Here is a 21,281-nt window from a genome sequence, read left to right as displayed (position 1 = left end):
TTTTGTGATTTTTAGGGTCTATAACCTGTTCAAATAGAATTTCCCTTGGAGAAATGGCACAGCTTATAATGAAGAAATAATATAAGAACATCAAAAGGCCCTCAAGAATCCACTAAAAAGAGACTAGGAATAAGGGATATTATTAATGAAGTATGAAACTAGTCTTTCTTTTAGAATATGTTATGCAAAATACTTGTAACACATTAAATTCTTTTCATTTCTGATTTTTACAGCAAGACAAACAAATACAAGCTATACAAAATATTGTGGCAAATATATCAATTTAAAACACTTTTTTAAAAAATTACCTGGAGTAAAATTTTCCTTGTTTAGCCTTTTGTTCATGCTGCAGCCTCATGTTTTCTAATTTGACCGGACTTGGTATGAATCCTATTTCACAGCCTTCTTTCACCAACCGTCCTATCCACCAGTCATTATTAAATTTCTAAAGAAATAGGTCATGTATTAAAATGTTAGAAATGTTTCTTGTTAAAGGATTTTTAATACATCCGCCTGTCTCAAAACTGCAATAATAGTCTTATAAAGAATTGTAAGGTAGTTCCCATGAATCTTTCCCCCCGGCATAACAAGCTTTCTGCCAGCAGAAGAAGCTCTGCTGGAGCAAGAGCCACAAGGGTAGTTTCTCTTGCTTCCTCATCCTCACTGCAGCTGCCTGTGTTGCATAGCTTTTTGTCAGAGTGGGTCCCCAAACCCCTGGCATTGTCTTCATGGCACTCACTGGGAGCAGGCAAGAAAAACCCATCTCTGCTATTTTGATCCCACACTTCCTCCAAGGAGTTCAAGACAGCCTGCACCATCCTCCCATCCCAATTTTATCCTCGCATAAAACCCTGCGAGATGGGCTAGGCTGAGAGACTGTGACTGGTCAAAGGTCACCCAGAACTCTTCGTGGCAGAGTGAAGATCTGAATTCAGGTACTAGTCCAAATCTGTAACCACTACATTATACTGGTTCTCAAATTACATATCTAGCCATTGTAACCTTAAAGAGGTGCAATACGAAGCAGAGTTACATATTTCTAAGCCCACTGACATCAATGGACTAAGAATGCAATTCTATGCGGACTTAACAAGGAGCAAGCCCCACTGAATACAATGAGACTTACTTCTGAGTAAACTCACAGAGGCTTGTACTGCAAATCTTTTAATCTGGATTTGTTTTCCATAAGATACTACTATTACTAGTATGTATGTGAGTATATGCACAGAGAAAGGAGCAGTATATAAGCCCAGTTAAAGTGTGTATGACGTTTTCAACAGTATTTCAACTTTTTGCCTATAACCAAAATCAGTGTGGATGAAGAGGCACAGAATAGCTTGATGCATAGCTTATTAAAATGGAGAAGGCTTGAGGCTAAGACTAGGTGTGTGCGAGTTGGTATATACAGTCCAAATATATACCCGAAAAATACTTTATCAGTATTTTTTTGATATATTTGGGAATCCCAATCAAATTCAGGAATACTGGATGTACCAGTATTGGCTTCCTGGTCAATTTCAAATATATTCAGAATTAACTGAGTTTATTATTCCCTATGGGGGAATCTTTTTTGAGGGGGAGGGGGTTGAAGGGTCTGTTTTTAACGCAAATTACAGAAAAATTGCAGCACATTCAGGGATGCCTGTCCTTTACAGACCCCCCCCCCCCAAATTTCAAGTGAATCAGAGCAAGGGATTCAATTCTATGGTCCTCTGAACCAGCCCCACCCCCAGCCACTCTCCACTGTAGCCTATGGGGAATAGCATGCTTTCTCCAGGACAGAGAAAGCTTACCCAAACACAGAATTGCAACCCAAAGCCTTCCCCAAAGTACTAATAAAGCCCAACAGAATTGGAGAAACCCAGCAGAACTCACCTGGTAAAACTCCTTGCCCTGAAAGTGCAGCTATGGTTTCCCTCCCCATCTTTTCATTGCTCTCCCAGCCAAGGAGAGAGGGGGTAGGGAGGGAGTACTAGATCGGTATTTTGGACGCAAATATTAGGAATACCTTTATTTACTCTTCTGGGTATTTCTGATACCCAGATTTTTAAAAAGATGATTTTTTTTTTAGTGCATACCCCTAGATAAGACCACCAACTTGCAACCCAGAGAGTTGCCATGTACCTTTAAAATCAATTATACAACTGGAGATGAAACAATCATGACTTCTTCTGCCCACTCCTCTCTTATCCTCTGGTCTTGTTCTCGGCTTCTCTTACCTGCAATAATGAAAGGACTCCATGTGCTGCACAGGATGTGAAGGAGAGAGAACAGAACAGGACTGAGGAAGGAAGAGTGAGGGAAGTCATGGCTGCTATATCCCCTGCCACATTAGGAACTTTAAAGGTATATTTCTGATTTCTGGGCTATAATTAGGGATCCCAGATCCCCTGGTGGGGGCAAGAGATTCCCTGCTCCCACCCCCACACCATGACTCACCTGGCCGGTGGGGGGGGAGGCAAGGGAACAGGCCTCCCAGGGCAGCATGTGACTCCAGAGAATGACACCATTGCGAAGAGCCCAGGAGCGCTCCTGTGCTTCGCAGTGGGCCGATTTGGGCCCCAAAAGGGACTGAAGAACAAGGTGAGTACCAGGTCCCCCCTCTCCCGCTGGGAGGGTAAGGGTACTTGGCAACCCTACTAACAATGCTACACTGATGCACCTGAATAATTTTAGATGTGATGGGATTTAGGGACACTACACAGAAAAAGTTAAATCATTTTATGTGTCATTAATTTTAATGGTAGAGAATTATACATGTGCAATGGAACTTAAATTTATTTCTTTTATTTCTTTATTTCATGTATATCCCACTTTTCTTCCTAATGGAGACCCAAATCAGCTTACATCATTCTCCCTTTCTCCATTTTATTCTCAGAATAACAACCCTGTTGAGAGTGTGTGACTGGCCTATCAAGTCCCCATGGGAGAGTAGGGATTCAAACTTGGGTCTTCCAGATCCTAGTCTGACACTCTAAGCACCACACTGGTTCTTGGATTGTATTTCCCATGTGTTATACTGGATATGTGGGAAGGAGGACTCCCGATTATTCTCCATTAAGAATGCCACTGTGGTCTGCTGGGTCCCTCTGGCCCCAGAAGGGAGAGTGAAGAGGATTAGTCTGACAGCCAAGTCATACTCCTGTCTCCAGGAATCCTCCTCTGTCAGGAGAACACAATCTGCATGACCTCATTGTCCAGGCCCTCCAGCCTTTAAAGGTAACCTCAGAAGCTGCACAAGCCCCATGAAGCTTCTTGTCCCCTTCAGGGAAGAAGGTCTCCCATTAGTGGGCAAGGGCCACTTTCCAGGTATCTACAAACATGTAGGAAAGGAGCTGGTAGAAGAGAAAATGGAATCCTTTCTTCAGTTAATGCTTTTCTTCCTCTATTTTTTAAAACTGTCTAATTTAAGTAGCTCTATTTAAATCAAAATATGCATAATATAACTGAAAGTTGGTTAATATTTGTAATGACATTCCTGTTGATAAAATTAGCACATCACAACATTGGTTCTACAAAATGTCAATCTTAGGCATGTTTGCTAATGGAAGAATTACAATCGAGTTTTCTGTTAGGGTTAAAAACTGGGCTATTGTAGAAATGTATCATTTATGCAATGATCTCAGAATTACACGTGTACATGAATTTTCTTTGAAAATCTCTGTGAAATCTGTTTGCAACCAGATGAAACGTTGGGTTTCTTTATTTAGTTTTTGTTTTGCAAAACTAAATAAATTTATACACAATATGTATCTGCAATATTATTTTGATTCTTGTATTTATCATTGCATCTGAATAAGCCGGCTCTGGCTCACAAAAGTTCATGCCACAAAAAAATTGTTAGTTTCTACGGTGACAAATTATTCTTTGTTTTGGTTGTAAGCTAACTTATCTACCCATCTGGAATTTGCTATGGGCAGCACACGTCCCAGTTTACTTTAGGGACAGGGTGTTTTAATGTTTCAGAAAATACTTAAATATCTATGAAATATGGTTTGTACTTATATCATTCTCTTAGGAGTACATGTATTGTAAGTATGCTGAATGTGTTTACTCAGAAGCACAATCTATTCATTTACCATCAATATATCAATTAAGAGAGAAATTGTAACATCATTACACAGGCTAAATCAGAACCTTTATTTCTTAATTCCTACTTCACTTTACTGATAAAACATGATTACATGAAACTGCCTTAATGGCTATTATCCACATGAGTAAAAGTCCAGTTAATGTGCAAGAGAGTCCAGATGTTTTAATATGTACCATTCTGCCATTTCAATCATTTTTTGATTTCATTCTTTTTTATATGTTTTTATCCAGTTAAATTGCAGGTTCACAGAAAGAACAGCACCTTAGGTCCTCTGGAGTTTTGTAGAAGCAGTTTTGTGACATGCTTATTTACATCCAGGAATAGAATCAGGAATAAACACTATCCAACAAAAAAACATCACTGCATCTTTAAGAATATACATCTATCATTTAAGTAGCACCCACCCTTGAAGCATAAGACTTTTAACCAGAAAGCACCAGGTATGTTAAAGGTACTGGAGCTGAGGCAAACTTTGGCCACAAAGGCAAGGTAATAGATGAGCAGGCCAAGGTTGGTGGGCAACACACTGGCTGTCCCCACTGTCAGACCCTCAAATCACATTTTAAATTCTACTAAAATTCATCAGTATAGCAGATAGGGGTGAAGAAACATTGGAAGTGCAAAAATTGGAAGGAAAAACCTGGGTGCTGTCTATCACACAGACATTCTAGCATGTATTCCGGATGTATAAGCACCATACACTAAAAATGATATCTTTGACATTACCTTCTAAAATGTATGTATAAATTATCTTACTTCTTTAACATGTAAGAAATCTTTAGCTTCAAATGAGATGGCCATGCCTGGGACTGGTACGTCGTCATCATGGGCTGCACTGTAGCTAACGTTTGTCCGGACTGCAAATGCAACAGGTTTTGTCTGGAGAGCAAACAAAAAAAAAGTGTTTTTTTTTCCTTCATACAAGTAAGGAACTTGCACAGACTTTACAGTGTCAAGTAGAAAGAGAGAGTCATGGTAATTAACCCAAGAAAAAGAAAGCATCCAGTGCCGTGATGAACTAACTAAGAAACATAGAAATTATATTGGGGTCGCAAATCTTAAAGACGCAGATTATGCCAATACAAATACTTTCTTATTGTTATCCCTGAGGCAATCACAATGCATTCAATCAATAAAGCATAGCAAATGAAAGTGACATGCTACATAGCATACTCAGAGTAGTCCAATGACTATGGTAAAGTGCTAAGTGCCAAAATACAGTATTAGATCATTTTCACATTTAGCATATAGAAAATAGTCAAAGTGACCAGTGTTTATTCATTTAAAGTGACAGTGCCTCAGATACAAAAACATAAATCATCCAAAGATTTATAAATATGCCAACAACATCCAATTCATAAAGGTCAAGGATGATACTGCTCCAACTTATTCTGCTCCATAACTGCTACGGGTGTGCTAGCATTCATGTCCCATTTCTGGTATCCTTCCTCCTGGCAGTTACAAACTAGAGAATCATATAAACAAATATTTATCTAAATATCCATTCTTTGCATCAAAACACATAGAATTAAGCAATCATAAGCATACTTACAATCATAAAGTACAATGTAACAAAAGTAATCCCCTGCATTTTCCAAATTCTATCTCCAGGCAGGTACGTGGCAAAGTTTGCATCATGCAATTATACCAAAGACTAACTGAAAAGAATTAACCCATTAAACCAATACATAAATTAAGAGGCTAGGTTACCAGACGGTACCTGTGATTATATATAAATTAATTCAAAAACATGACAAGTCCATATTAATATTTAAACCCACTGGGGATACAGTATTCAATTTAAAGATCCACCAAGCTTCTTTCTGAGCAGATCTCTCTTAATAGTTTCTGGTCTTGTGGCTCTACTGACATATAGTACCGTAAAAAGCATGTCCCTATCTCTATATTTGGTCCACAAAATGGGGAACCAATGGCGCTTCCACAAAATGGGGAACCAATGGCGCATCGGCTATCTTCTGCCAAATACATGAAAGTTGTTCTTGGATCCTCAATCTTCTGACTCAGGTGGTATTGCCAACTGGTATTGCCAGTTTGGTGTAGTGGTTAAGAGCAGAGGACTCTAATCTGGAGAGCCAGGTTTGATTCCCCACTCCTCCACTTGAAGCCAGCCGGGTGACCTTGGGCTAGTCACAGTTCTCTGGAGCTCTCTCGGCCCCGCCCACCTCACAGGGTGTTTTGTTGTGGGGATAATAATGGCATACTTTGTAAACGCACTGAGTGGGCATTAAGTTGTCCTGAAGAGCGGTATATAAATCAAATGTTGTTGTTATTGTTATTATTATATAGTTTGCCGCAATTGCATTTAATTAAGTAAATGACATTGTCGGTACTGCATGCCGAGAAACCACTTAAAGAAATACTCATATTACTGTCTTCCTGATTATTACCAAACAGAACAATGCCCACATGGAAAGAAACCTTGTGGCAAGTCCTTAGAGAATCTCCTGGTTCAATTATCAGAATGAACTAACATGTCCTTGAAACTTCTGGTTCTCCGAAATGCTATTCTGAGTGGAGCAGTACAGTCTGGTAACTCCTGCACCAGTGGCCATTATTTATTTATAGCCCATTTACAGTGAACAGCTGGATTCTCATTCTCACCATAAGATATCCTGAGGGGGAAAAGCATCAAGTGAAAGTTCATGATAGTAACAAATCAGGAGCATAGACAGCAGCAGTGAATTTCTAGACCAAGGACAGTTTAACAATTACTTAGATTCTGGGAAGTCAACCATGCAGTCCTAAACAGACCTACACCCTTCTAAATCTACTGATGGCTCTTTTAGCCCTTGTCTATATTGGGATGCAACCCTAAACATGAGGTCAATTGTCCATACATTTTTGGTTACTTGTCATAAATTAATGGCATGGATGCCTACTGGGAGGAATGTATATAATAGCAATGCCAATTTGGGTGGAAAATCTAAAGAACAAGGGTAAGTACGGTTGCATGGCGCTTAAATTGCAAGTGACCATAAAATATCTCACTGCAACGTAGGAACGATTCACATGACACAGAATTTAACATGGTAGCCTTAACTTACCATTTTCATTGTTTTGGGAACATGAGTGACTTTTTCTCATTTCTTTTCTTAAGCCAAAGATATTTTGATTTTACAATTTCCATGTCTTTAGAAAAGAAAATCCATTGAATAAAATATTTCTTTAAAAGTACAATGTAATTCCTGTGCAACATAAAAACTAATCCATTGCTTGAAAAAATAAACAAATACAAGCCGTTAATTTGAAGGGATTTATTATTTTGAGCTGTAGAAGTGCAACTGTGCTCTTCTGCATGATAAAAACAAGATCCAACTTGCTATTTCTCTGCAGAAAAACATTTTCTACTCTTCTGTTATTCAGCATACAAGAGGTTAATTTTAAAGGGTTTTGTTTGTTTGTTCCTTTTATGTTCTTTACAAGAGGAAGACTTGGAGTCACAGGGGAGGAGGCATCCCATCTCCATAAGCTCCGCTTTGTCCTTCTTTGCTTGCCCTCATCCACTTTCTTTCTTCTCTTCCCTGTTACTGTTTTTGCTCTCTTCCACCCTCCCCAGTTGCCCTAAGCCTCTTGCTAAGGCTACCCAGGTGATGAGGGTGTTTTGGTTGGTAGTGCTTTCCCCTCCAACCCAGCTGGTTTCCAAAAGTATTATTATTTATAGCTCACGTATATGAATCGATTTGTTTTCCAAAGGCTTGATGTATGTATTTCAATATGCAGGACTGTAAACCCAACCATGCTTTAGCCACCACCAGCCATGTTATAGTCACAATTTAAGATTTGCTGATCTTATAGTTTCAACACATCAACATTCCTGCAAACTTGCAGCAAGTTATTTATGGAAAACTCCATGTGTTTCAGAAAAAGCAACTGCCCCAAATTAAGAAGTATGGGACAGTTACACTTCGTCCAAAAGAAACAAACTTTCCATTACTCAAGAAAAAATAACAGAGCTTTTATCTATAAAATATTTGAGAAATTTCTTTACAGTAAGTTAAAGTACTATTATGTTTGTTCTTAAGAAGTTAAAAATGTCTAAAGTAACTTTACTTATTTGTCTAGAGTAACTTTATATGTCTAAAGTAACTTTACTTATTTTAGATTTTTTTTGCGAGCTGTCACCCTCTCGGCACCTTCCCCATCAACCCTGTTGCCACTTAGCTGTCCTGTTGGATGCCCCGGGAGGACTTCCCCAGGCCTCAGAATGGGTGTGTGTGTGTGGGGGGGGGGGTTGTTGTGCCATTTTATTCTTCCTCTCACCCCTGAGCAGTGGCTATCCATACCACCCAGACATGTTCAGCTGGCCTGTTTGGGGAATCCTCCTTTTATGACACCATCCTTCCACCTCACCCTGTGGGCAGCCAATGCTCCCTCCATCCCCTCAGTCTCTCCCACCAGGAAGGGTGGAGAAAGAATGGCCACGGGCTGGCAGCCTCACAGCTGTGCCACTTGCAGACTGGTCGGTCCTTCCTTCCAGGCTCACCTCCCACCTGGCACCTCCCAGCCCACTCTCCTGACTGAATGGGGTCTTTGCTCGGGTGGGTGAGCCTCTGACTCCTGGGATGCTGGAGACTGGGTTTGCTTCTGGCTATCCTAAGGCACCAACTGATGATGTGGCTGGCTGGGCATCAGGGGCTGCTTTAGCCACCAGTACATGAGTGGTGCTCTCCCTGGTGATCAGATTTTCACCACAGGAATTACCTTCTGTTATACACTGACACTAGTCTGACCTGGATAGCCCAGGAGATCTTGATCTTGTCAGAAGCTAAACATGATCAGCTTTGGTTAGTAACTGGATGGGAGACTTCCAAAGAAGACCAGAGCTGCAGGGCAGGCAAGGGTAAACCCCTCTGTTAGTCTCTTGTCATGAAAACCCCACCAGAGGTTGCCGTAAGTCAGCTATGACTTGAGGACACTCTCTACCACCACCATACACTGACACTAACTGAAGCTTGGAATCCTCAGCAATATTGGTTACATGTTGCTATGCAAAATGTCCACTGAGATTATATAGTCCTATGAGATCCTGGTATCATTCTCTTCTTAAAGAAGCAGACACTGATTCTACTTCTTAACATTTTATATTTTTGTGCACATCAGGGTCTTCCCAACAACAAACAACGTTTGACTTATATACTGTCCTTCAGGACAACTTAATGCCCACTCAGAGCAGATAACAAGTCAGTGTTATTATAACCCCCAACAGACACCCTGTGAGATAGGTGTGGCTGAGAGAGCTCTGAGAGAACTGTGACTGACCCAAGCTGGTTTCAAACAGAGGAGTGGGGAATTCCAGATTATAGTCTTGCCACTCTTAACCACTACACCAAACTGGCTCTCATGACACCAAACCCCTACACCAAACTGGCTCTCCCCTAGGCTTGTAATAAAATACTCCCTCCAATCTACACTCTGAGGCCATTGTTCAGAATTAGTGTTGGATCCAGCCAGCTTTCTACGCTCAGTCTTCTCCCATTCCCCTTCCAACTACAGCTCCCATCCCTCACATCTTTTGTACGTATAGGTTTCATAATTTTCAGCATAACTGTTTCCTTTCTTATCAGCAGAAAAGTTAGTTGGATCTAAGCCACTGCTTCCACATTTTTATGGATTGTGAAAAAAATACCCTTACAAAGATGGTCAGGTATTCTATAATGTTCTTGTCACATGGATAGATTCCTGTGAGAACAAGTAAATAAATATTTTTTTAAAAATGATAACTGAAGTATGATTTAAAAGTTGGAGGTGTTTGCTGATGCAGAGAAGGTACATGGCACAGGTTAACTTGTCTTATGAAGTGATATTTTTGTGGTTTGGGCAGATTAATTAAAAAAAATTCTATGTTATAGTTAGAATTGGCCTGAATCACACAGGAATGGCTTTATACAAGTAATTTAGTAGAAGGCACTCCCATGGCATGTCTCCTCAGCAGCAAACACATCTCCAATTTAACTTGTGAGCTGGACCTAAGTTCCTGCAGAGGTAATCTTCATGAACGGTTACCTAAAGGACACTGCACACCAAAGCTGTACCCAAATGCTTTGAAAGATAAGGCTTTCAGAAAGACAAGACCTGTATCAATATTAATTTATACAGAGGTTCCTGATAAAGGCTATCAGTTGATATATAGAACATCTACAGGTGATGCTCTTAGAACCTGAATCAGTGAAGGAAAGCTATACTAAAGAAGGTCACATGAGTTTTGCGCCAGGAGATTTGCACCAGTACTAATCTTTTTAATAATGAAGCTTTATAGCCAGCTTCATTTCTAAGTTTCAAGGAAGGTAACAAACTGTTCAAAATAGTCTATAATTCTGGTTGCTCCCTTTCAATAGTTGCCTCATTCGGTCATGCTCATTATAATAATACCCTCTGTTACACAGTGAGATAAGGACCATGGGAAGCATAGCCAGCACACTCCCTACAGCAGCTCACTTGCTAGCTTTGTAAAGACTGCTGGGTCTTTTATCGTTTAATATACAACCCCCGATACAAACAACTGAAAAGAAAACTCTTTCAATAGAAATAGACTTCAGAGAATCTTTTGAAAACAGTGTCAACCTAAATATAGGAACCACTGCTGCTATGCTGTTACCACAGCTCACCTTATGAATAATGTATATGAATAAACTGGAGCAATGACTCAATATGAAGAAGTCTTTTGCTTAAGGCTTTCAACCCTTTGGTCAGGATATTCAGAGGGGACACAGATGCTTACCTGTTAGGTTAAGAGGTCCCTTAGAGTCACCCTATTTCTACATTTTGGAAGAAACGTTAATGTATTTGTGAAGAGAACACAAGCACCTCTTGCACAGGAACACCAGGAAGGCAAAGAAAGGTCACTAAGTAGTGGAGAAGATTATTTTTTCATGTAGACAGATTTAAAGATTCTTCCTTCTCTTGTCTCAGCCTAACCTGGTCACCCCACCCCATGGTCCAGGAATGTTCCTTACACTCTTGCAGCGCTGAGTTTCCTTCTTCACCCGTGAGACCATAATTGGGTCCACCTTTTCATGTCATGTTATTCTGATGTAATATGACTACTTGCCATGTGCTTGCAGCCTGGTGAATCCCATGATGTGGCCTGGTGTTAAATATGGATCCTCCTGTGCCTAGGAAGCTTGAAGAACACTGCTTTTAAAGAATACCTGCACACAGATATTCAGAAAGTTCATTGCTCCCCACCCCAAGTACTGAAATACTCTGAGGCAAGAGAGATATCAAGAAACAGGTAAACTGAATGTGCCTTCAGAAGCCCATATACACTGTTAAAAGTGTGTCAAAATTAATATTTTAAGAAAAGCTGAGTTAATGAACGTAGTAGATTTTTCTATTAGTCTACTAGTCTAGGTTCAAGGAGAAAGCACTAAAGAGGATTACAGCTGAACATCAAGAAGACAAAAGTAATGACTATGAGGAATTACACATGAGGGGTGTGCGATTTGGGTTTTGGATTTGGGTAAAGTAACCGAATCGGACCAGATTTGCAATAATTCAGCTTTGCAAAACAAAGCTTCCCAAAGTGATTCGTATCACTCCGGGAAGCTTCAGGTCAAGGGGTTTAAATGCCCTGCCAAGCAGCTGATCTGGGCCTTCTCCGCTGCCCTGCTGGCTGCTGCGGCAGCAGAGCAGGCGGCACGGGCCCCTCAGGAGCTGGCTCTGGGCTTCCCCGCCACCCAGCTGGCCACTGCGGTGGTGGCAAAGGTGGCGCGGGCTCCGCAGGAGCCAGCTCTGGCCTTCCCTGCTGCCCAGCTGACTGCTGCGGCAGTGGAGGAGGCAGCGTGGGCCCTGGAGGAGCCGGCTCTGGCCTTCCCCGCCACCCAGCTGATCACGTCCCCTCTCCCTGCTGGTCAGGTAAGTGGGGTGGTTTTGTTCCGGGGGTGGGTGGGGAGTGGCGGGTTTGCCCCCCACTGCTTCAGTCAATTTTTACGGAGCATACCGAAGCGAGCTAAATACCAGAATCCCGAAGTGGTCACATCATGAGAAGATAAGACTCTCTGGAAAAGTCAATAATGCCAGGAAAAGTAGAAAGTGGTAGAAAAAGAGAAAGATCTAAAATGAGATGGCTTGACTCAATAAAAGAATCTGAGCAAGTCTGTTAACGACATTTTGGATGTCTTTCATTCACAAGGTCGCCACAGGTTGGAGGTGACTTGACAGCACAGAACACACACACACACACACACACACACACACTAGTCTACTAGTCCTTATGCAACTATTTTTACAGATATTTCACAGGTTGTTAATTGCCACATGCACTACTTTAAGAAGTTTAAAAATTGAATTATGAATTTTAATTAATTTTGTAAAAAAAGGAAAACTGAAAATGTAGAATCCATCTACCTTGTTCATGTGTATCTTTGTAATCAGCAGAATACATTTTATTTCAACTTCTATATATGGTGTTTGAAATTTATTTTAAAAAATTATGCCTCTTCTATATATGAAGTGGCTCACAAAGACATAAAAATACATTGAAAAGCATAGCAGACAACAAAAATAATAGAGAAATCAGAACCCAAAGTAATACAGATACAGCTCCCATTACTGCCGGCGCCAGGGTTTCTGGCGCCTGCGGTGACCCTCTGATGCACGCGCGCCACGGACTGCGTAATGATGTCATCACACAGCGCAAGATGGGGGCATTGGCCGGCAGATGGCTGGGGTGGTGGGGGGAGGGTGCTCCGTGCTCCGCACGCCACCCCGGCAGTGGCTCATGGCTGGTGTGCCCGGCTGGAGGCGTGTGGCAGTGGTGGCAGTGGCAGCACAGGGCTGAATGCCTGAACTTTTGGCTTGGAATCTGAACCTCTTTTGGGATCCTGCGCATATAGGTAAGCTATTGGCCTCTTACCTCTTTCTTTTTGCGTGATACATGTTAAGTCCTTTGTTGGTTTATACACTGTGCAATCTATAGTGCTTAATCTGGATATTGTCATGTTGTTTTGCTGCAGGCTTGATATTATTGTGACTGCTTGACATTGCTAATTGCCCAAGTTACCAAGCTTTTGTGGAGGACCTGTATTATTTTATCAGCAGATCCCCTTTTCTAATTTGTGAGCTTCATTTTCCAGATGGGGTGCATTTCCATAAGCCAGGTGTAAGAGTTAACCTTCTCTAGTCTAGGAGTGATACATAATGGAAGATAGATTCTCTGTGCTCAGGCTACCACACTGAATTTGGGCTACATTGGAAAGTGGGGCAGGTTCACAACACAGATACGTCTTGGGTAAATATGTCCTTTCGAGCACACACAATATCCAGCATCCTATGTTTAGTGAATATTGCTTCTGATAACACAGATGAAGGATATTAATAAAAGAAACATTATAAAATGGGAGGCTTTGTTTGGAACAACTGTATTTAAATCAGTGTAAATACAATGCAAGAGCATCAAATGAGGGATCTGACATTTTGAAGACTTTATCTAAATTCTCACTGCAACTAGCAAATAAAGCATGGAAAATTAAGACAGTACATTATGTGAGTTGGCTGCCAAAGTTTTTGACGCTCCCATCTACAGAGTTGCAAATTATACCGAAAGTAAATTAGCTTTGGGGTTTCTCGACAACTTGCTTATGGTATCATCATTGCTTGAATTGGGTTATTCTCAGAGGTATTGCTTTGAATAAAATAGCTGATTAGCTATGATAATGAATTAATCAGTACTATACAAATAATAAAAAAGAAACTGAGATGTTTCTATGTTCTTAGTTGACAGATCAAAATGTTAAAAGCAAGAAATATTCTGGAACTGAGGCACATTGAGTGGCAACCTGACCATGCTTGGAATATCAACTATTTTTAGGGCTCCAATGAACAAGGAGAAGATTATATACAAGTCGGGGACTTGCTGGGGGTATATCATTTCCTTTCCCCCACTATTTTCACTTTCCTTTCCCTGAAAGCCCCTCCTATTCTAGCTCCTTTTCCTGCTTCTTTCTTTCCTACCCACCAGTCAACCTTCCTTTACCTACTTCCCTGCTTTCAGCTTCTCTTCCCTCCCCTGGCAGCCACTCCCTGTGCCAGAGCTGTACTGGGCCAAATCGTGTTATTTTGACGAGGCTGGGACCAGCAGCATGGTAGGGAAACCTGTAAGGACTTGAAGGAGCACCTCATTTTCCCTTGTACCTTCCCTCCCCAACTGTTTCTTGTTTATCTCCTCCTAGCATCTCCTATGTCCTCACCTTTCCCTGCTTCCTTTTCTCCTTCCCACCAACAAGCAACATACCATTTATATGCCCCTCAATCTTCAGCTATATTTATTATATATTTACTACATATATACACCCTCTTTCTCCACAATGTGGACCAAAGGGGCTTACACCATTCTCTTCCACTCTGTCTTCACCACAACTCTGTAGGTAAGTTAGGCTGAGGGTATGTGATGGGCCCAATGTTATCAAGCAAAATGCCAGTGTAGGGGTTTGATCCAGGATGTCTCAGATCATAGTCTGAAACTCTGAGCACTACATCATACAGGCTTCTGCAATAGTAGCGAGCAGCCGAGCCTGGATCAGTCTTGCAAGTCATACGGTACTAAATTGCTCAGCGATTGCTGTCAGACCTGGCCCCAGTGAATCCTCCCCTCAAAGGCCAAAACAACACTGGAAAAGGCCCTGCACCTCCCCCAGTAGGGTTGCCAGCCTCCAGGTAGTGGCTGGAGGTCTTCCAGAATTACAACTGGTCTCCAGGCCATGGAGATCAGTTCACCTGGAGAAAATGGCTACTTCGGGAGGGGGGGTGGACTCTATGGAATTATGCCATGCCAGTTTGGTGTAGTGGTTAAGAGCGCGGGACTCTAATCTGGAGAGCCGGGTTTGATTCCCCACTCCTCCACTTGAAGCCAGCTGGGTGACCTTGGGCTAGTCACGGCTCTCTGGAGCTCTCTCAGCCCCACCCACCTCACAGGGTGTTTTGTTGTAGGGATAATGATGACATACTTTGTAAACCGCCCTGAGTGGGTGTTAAGTCATCCTGAAGGGTGGTATATAAATCAAATGTTATTATTATTATTATTATTTTCCCTCCCCAAACCCCACTTTCTCCAAGTTTCTCTAGGTCTCACCCCCCAGATCGCCAGGAATTTCCCAACTTGAAGCTGGCAACCCTATCTCCCAGCCTTTTGCGGACAAAAACCAAGGCTTCAACTGGCAATACTAGCTGCCTACGAATGGACACAGAGAACATTTGTTTTTTGAAGGTACAGATGCTGCATCAGTTATTTGGGTGTTTTAACCCCCTCTTCCCCCTGTGTATATTTTATTTCAATTTTTTTTTTGCAAACCTGGAGCTTTTTTTAGCTTTGTAGAATGATCTGTTTTGTATAGTTTGGTGTAGTGGTTAAGAGCACGGGACTCTAATCTGGAGAGCCGGGTTTGATTCCCCACTCCTCCACAAAGCCAGCTGGGTGACCCTGGGCGAGTCACAGTTCTCTTGAGCTCTCTTAGCCCCACCCACCTCACAGGGTGATTGTTGTGGGGTAATAATAACACTTTGTAAACCGCTCTGAGTGGGCATTAAGTTGTCCTGAAGGGTGGTATATAAATCGAATGTTATTATTATTATTATGTTCATGGCTATAATACCTGAATTTAAGTAGCCACAAATCTGGTGATGTCATGACTAGACATGGGCACGAACAGGAAAAAAAACCCGAACATTGTGTTCGTTGTTCATTGCCATCTACGAACAATGAACAACAAACATTGACGAACATGATCCTGTTCACGAACATGTTTGTTGTTCGTGGGGGCTAGCAGGCTCTCCTCCAGCCTTCATCCAAGTCAAGATCCCTACTGTACCACTCCCAGAAACCCTACCTGAGCAGGCAGCAGGAAAGGTACCAATAATAAATAATAGCTTGGCCCCAGAGCCTGGCAGCAGCCCTGGAACCTGATCCTTATCCCACCACACACAAAGAAAATTCAAGCTCCAATGCACTCACCCTGTCTCTCTAACAGCAGTTGTTTCTCCCTGAAAGCCAGAGCTGGGAGCCCCCTCCCACCTGGTCTTTTCCTCTTGTAACTAATTTGGAGCTCCAGTCCACACTTGGAAGGAAGACCTGCCTATCAAGCTAAATTGGGTTTAGATTGGGGTTTCCAGGGCGACAGCAGGAGTTCAGACAGAGTTCAGACAATCCCTGCCTAAGTTGCCAAGGAAATTGATTGCAGGTGCCAGACTGTCTGGCTTGATGAACAGCAACGAACGAGGCTTGCAACGACCACCTGTTTAGAATGGGGCCTCATGAACAGCTTCTTCGCAAACAGCAGATTGGGCTGTTTGTGAGTTTTTTTAGTTTGTATTGCTGTTGGTGCCCATCTCTAGTCATGACCTGGGATCCACATATTTGCAGGACTGTTTCCTTCCATATGTTGGTGTGCATCAGTTATGGCTTTCAGGCAGCCATCTGTTGGTGATCCCACCTTTTAGGGTCACCCATCTGGCATCAACCAGGTCTCAGGCCATTTCCATTGTGGCCCTTTCTCTCTGGAAAGGGCTTCCTGAACAGGTGAGGAGAGCTTCCACCTTAGAGATCTTTAGAAGGTGCTGTGCAAGACCTGTCTGTTTGTCAGGGTCTTTGATGGAGTTTGAATGATAGGCATCTTTTAAGGGGAGAGGGATGGATTGAGAGTTATTTTATTTTGATTTTAACTGTAATTTTTTTTAAAATATATACATTATTGTAAGCCACCCTGAACAACAATAGGTTCTAACCTATTGATTTAACTATCCATATTTTTTTTGTATGTATGCCTGCAAGTATGTATATATCAAAATGTCTATATAGCTACAAGAAAAAGAGAAAATAGTAGTCAGGTAAGTACTGGAAGAGAAGCTTTACAAATTATCCTCATTATTTCTGTTCAATTGGCTAGACTGGAATGTTTTGCTTATCCAAACATTCATGTGATTTTATAGTCAATACTATCAAATCAAATCTCTGAACTAATTCTATTGTTCTAGGCAACAACCTCTTACAGAATACAAATTAAGTTTTTGCAGTCACTTTGTCTCTGTCTCTGTCTGTTTTTTGTGACCAACTGTATACCATGCACTGCATAGTAAATTAGGACTGGATCTTACGATCTGCTGGCAGCAGACCCTTCCTGCCACTGGAAAACTCTACCATTAGTAGTCCAGAAACATAGGTTCCAACTTCCAACCTATACTGCACAGTGCAACTCTGTTTTTTTTCTGGTAAATAAATTCTTCTGCCTTCAGTGGCTGACTCTAATTTACTGGGCATAGAGTTTCAGCTAATCTAGATGAAATCCTAATGATGTGCATTAATCAGTAAAATGCTGTGTATTAAATAGTTAAAAAACACTAAATGTGGTATGAGGACCACAATTATTTCTTTTTTTGAAGATCACTATGGGAATAATGTACAACAATGCTGAAAATGGGGCTGCCCTTAAAGAGTGTCCAGAAGCTTCTGTTGATATAGAATGCTGCAGCCAGAATGTTGACTGGAGTGGGTCATACAGACCATATCATCCCAGTCTTGCTCCAACTACACTGGCTCTCAGTGTGTTTCTAGGCCCAATTCAAGGTGGTAGTATTGACCTTTAAATCCATATATGACTTGGGGTCAGCATACTTTAAGGAACACCTTCTCCCATACGAACCTACCAATTCACTCCAGTCATCTTTGTAGACCATACTTTGGGTGCTCCAGCATCTGAAGTTAGACAAGCGGCAACTCAAGAAAGTACCTTCTTGATCATGGTGCCAAAACTTGGGAATTCTTTCCCCAGAGAGATTCATCTGTCTCCATCTGTTGCAGCAGGTGGAGATTTTGTTTTGTTTGGCACACCCTAACAACTGTTAATGGCCCTCCTCTCTTACTGCATTGTTATGTGTGTTTATATATTTTTATTCAATTATTTTATATATACTTTGTTTTCAGTGCTATTTTAATGTTGAAATGTTTTACCTTATCTTACTATTAATTGTAGGGTGTTAATTTATGCCTATTACACTACAGGTTTTTTTTTTAACTAAAATGTCCTTTTTTATACCTCCCGGACTAAAAGTACTTGCACCATAATTATGGAACACCAATCCTATACCATTATATGACAAATTAAAAGTTATATATCAACTATAACAGAAAAAACATTAAACTATCCATTTGGACACATTTTGAAGAATTATTTTGAAGCAAATGTAATATACTTTAAAAAAACTCATTTCTAAATTTGTTTAGAAAGCGTAACAACTTAAAATCCTTACTACAGAACAAGCTATATATATATATATATTAACTTCACAAAAAGTCCCAGAATATAGCAGATACAAGCTCAGATTGGAAACTGGATTCCCCACTCCCATCTTTGCTGCCCCTGCCATTCACCTGGCCAGCGGGGGGGAAAGCCCTGGGGAATGGGACCAGGAGGCAAGAGACCTCCCAGGCCAGCACGTAGCAGGTGCCCTCCCCACAGGCACAATGATATCATTTTGGGAGTGACATTATCGTGACCTGTTGCGAGCATGCTCCCGCCCTTCACAGAAGCCAAAATTGGCCCCTGTGAAGGGCGGGAGCATGCCCGTCACCAGGCATGATGACGTCCTGAAAAAAAGTCCTGAACTGAACTGTATGTAAAATAATAATACTGATCACAGGGAGTGACTCAAAGTATGAAACATAATATGGTATCTATGTCTGTATGTTTCATACTTTGAGTTACTCCCTGGGATCAATATTATTCATTTACATACAATCTAGGACTTTTTTTTTCTTTGTTACCACTGATACAAAGTACCTCTCACAAAGAGAAAGATAACATTCTTAATAACCTTCCATGTTGATAATAACACCAGAAAAGTAGTACAGAAGGTCTGGAATAAATACAACTATTTTACTTTGGATAATTTCATTTATCTCTCAATTCAAACATCAACCAAGATTTCAATTAATTTAAATACACAAGTGTCGAACTGCACTTTTTAGAAGCTTAGAAAGCTGTACAAACAGCTGAAGGAGTGTGAAGAGTGAATGGTTCACAGAAACAGAGAGCCTTGAGTGACAGGCCACTCCAAGGAATCTGATTGGGTAGCATCAGCTGAACAGAGAGAGACTTCTGAACTGGATGCTGGGGAGAAAAGAGTCTGATTTCAGCCCTAGCTGAGAGGAGTCGAGTACTGATAGTTGGGAGATGCAGTCCTGAAGACAGTTTAACACAGATAGGAGAACTGGGAGAAAGTTGGCAAGGAAGTTTGGGAAGAAGGCACAGGCTCCCATTTAGGCCAAAAAAAGGGGATAGATCTTCTAGTGTAGTCGGATCCAAAGGTGATTTTCCCTTAACAATGCACCATTTGAGTGATTACATTCACCATAAATTAGGTTTTATAAAAAGTTGTCTACATCTTGATATTGGTGGTGGAAAGTACCTTCAAGTCATAGCTGATTTATGGTGACTCCTGGCACAGTTTTCATAGCAAGAGACTAACAAAGGTAGTTTGCCATCGCCTGCCTCTGCAACCCTGGTCTCTTAATATCTCTTAAATAACTGAAAATGTATAACTTTTAGCCTCGTTCGTTATCCAAATGTCTCTAGTTTCACACTGTAGCACACAGAGACATCTCAGTGGTGATCCAGCAATAGCCGACCTCCACCAAAATATGAGTGGACATGTGCTCGCACACGCGCGCGCGCACACACTATATCCCATTCACTATTCCATTCTCTCTCTCTCTCTCTCTCTCTCTCTTTCAAATGGGATAGCCATTGCTGCTATGCCTCAGTTCTTAGATTTCTTGGGCAGTGAATAAAAGACTGGTGGGGTCCAAGTAATCAATCCAGGCCATCAGCAAGAACCAAAATCAGCACGATGCCACTCTGAGGAAAAAAGGGACTCTGCTTCTGAAATGGACAGAACAGATTCCACAAGTGAGGAACAAGACTCTCCTTCTTCACTACTGTAACATATAGTCAAGGACCCGGAGGGATCACTCTCCTGTGAGGTCCTAGTAAAGAAGGCAAAGGTTGCACTTATGAGGATCACCAGCATGAGCTTATGGCACAATTCTCGCCCTTTTCTTCATGTTTTTTTTTAGAATCTGGGCACTCAGTGCTCCTTTGTAATTCAACGTTCAGTTAATAACAACAACAACAACAACATTCAATTTATATACTACCCTTCAGGACAACTTAATGCCCACTCAGAGCGGTTTACAAAATATGCTATTATTATCCCCGCAACAATCACCCTGTGAGGTGGGTGGGGCTGCAAGAGCAACAAAAGAGCTGTGACTGACCCAAGGCCACCCAGCTGGCTTCAAGAGGAAGACTGGGGAATCAAACCTGGCTCTCCAGATTAGAGTCCAGGCACTCTTAACCACTACACCAAACTGGCTCCCTGTCTGCTAACAAAGCAATGTCTGTCTTACTTGGGAACTTTCACTGGGAGCTATGCCAACTCACAAGCTCCTTCTGCTATCTGGATCCTGTTCCCAACCTTCCTATTGATCAGTGACAGGTTACACTTAGCCCACCCAAGTGCTTAGTATCCTGGGAACTTTCAAGCTATATAACACTCCAGGCAATAGTGACAGAATAACGATGTATCATGAGGTAAGGTTCCATTTTTATTCTTAGAATCTACACAGTTACAGTTTACAAGTTACAGTGAGCTCAAGAAAAATCTGTGTACAGTGAAACAGCTGGAATTAGTTTTTAATAATCACCGAGAAGGTCCAGTCATGGATCCCAGCATGAAACCTGTTTTGACACTAAAATGCCTTTGGTTATTTTCATGTCATTCTTTTTTCATTAGAACAATGACAACAACTCATATGAGAAATCTGAGACTTTATCATTGCTGCACAGTGTCACTCACCCACCTCCCCTGCTCAGAGAGAGAGAGAGAGAGAGAGAGAGAGAGAGAGAGAGAGAGAGAGAGAGAGAGAGAGAGAGAGAATATATATATTCACGGTTGCTGGGGGCTTCTTGGAGGAGAGACTATTTTAAAAAGATTTTAAAAATCACTACACATTCTTCCTTTATATAAAAGGGAGAAATAAGCTGCCAAATATTATTATACCCAGATTGCAAATGGGTAGAGAGTACAATCATATGATATTACTCTGCCAAGTGGGAGGAGAAGACTGAGGCAAAATGGCTTATGACAAGACTATAACACAATCCAGTTTTTTAGCCCA

The 21,281-nt window shown here is 41.4% G+C and overlaps 1 protein-coding gene across 1 annotated transcript in view; it reads right to left on the bottom strand.

Annotated features, from left to right (window-relative positions):
- Positions 1-21,281, bottom strand: part of CACNB2 (calcium voltage-gated channel auxiliary subunit beta 2) — an 81,628-nt gene that overhangs the window by 27,509 nt on the left and 32,838 nt on the right. The window contains exons 3-4 of the mRNA XM_054991489.1: positions 4,850-4,972; positions 309-445 (exon numbers count right to left, since the gene is read on the bottom strand). Coding sequence (XP_054847464.1) covers positions 309-445; positions 4,850-4,972 — 260 coding nt within the window. The remainder of the gene's footprint in view (positions 1-308; positions 446-4,849; positions 4,973-21,281) is intronic.

Source organism: Eublepharis macularius, chromosome 11 (assembly GCF_028583425.1).
Source record: "Eublepharis macularius isolate TG4126 chromosome 11, MPM_Emac_v1.0, whole genome shotgun sequence".
In the NCBI taxonomy this organism is placed as follows: Eukaryota; Metazoa; Chordata; class Lepidosauria; order Squamata; family Eublepharidae; genus Eublepharis; species Eublepharis macularius.
This window is presented reverse-complemented; position numbering and strand designations above follow the sequence as displayed.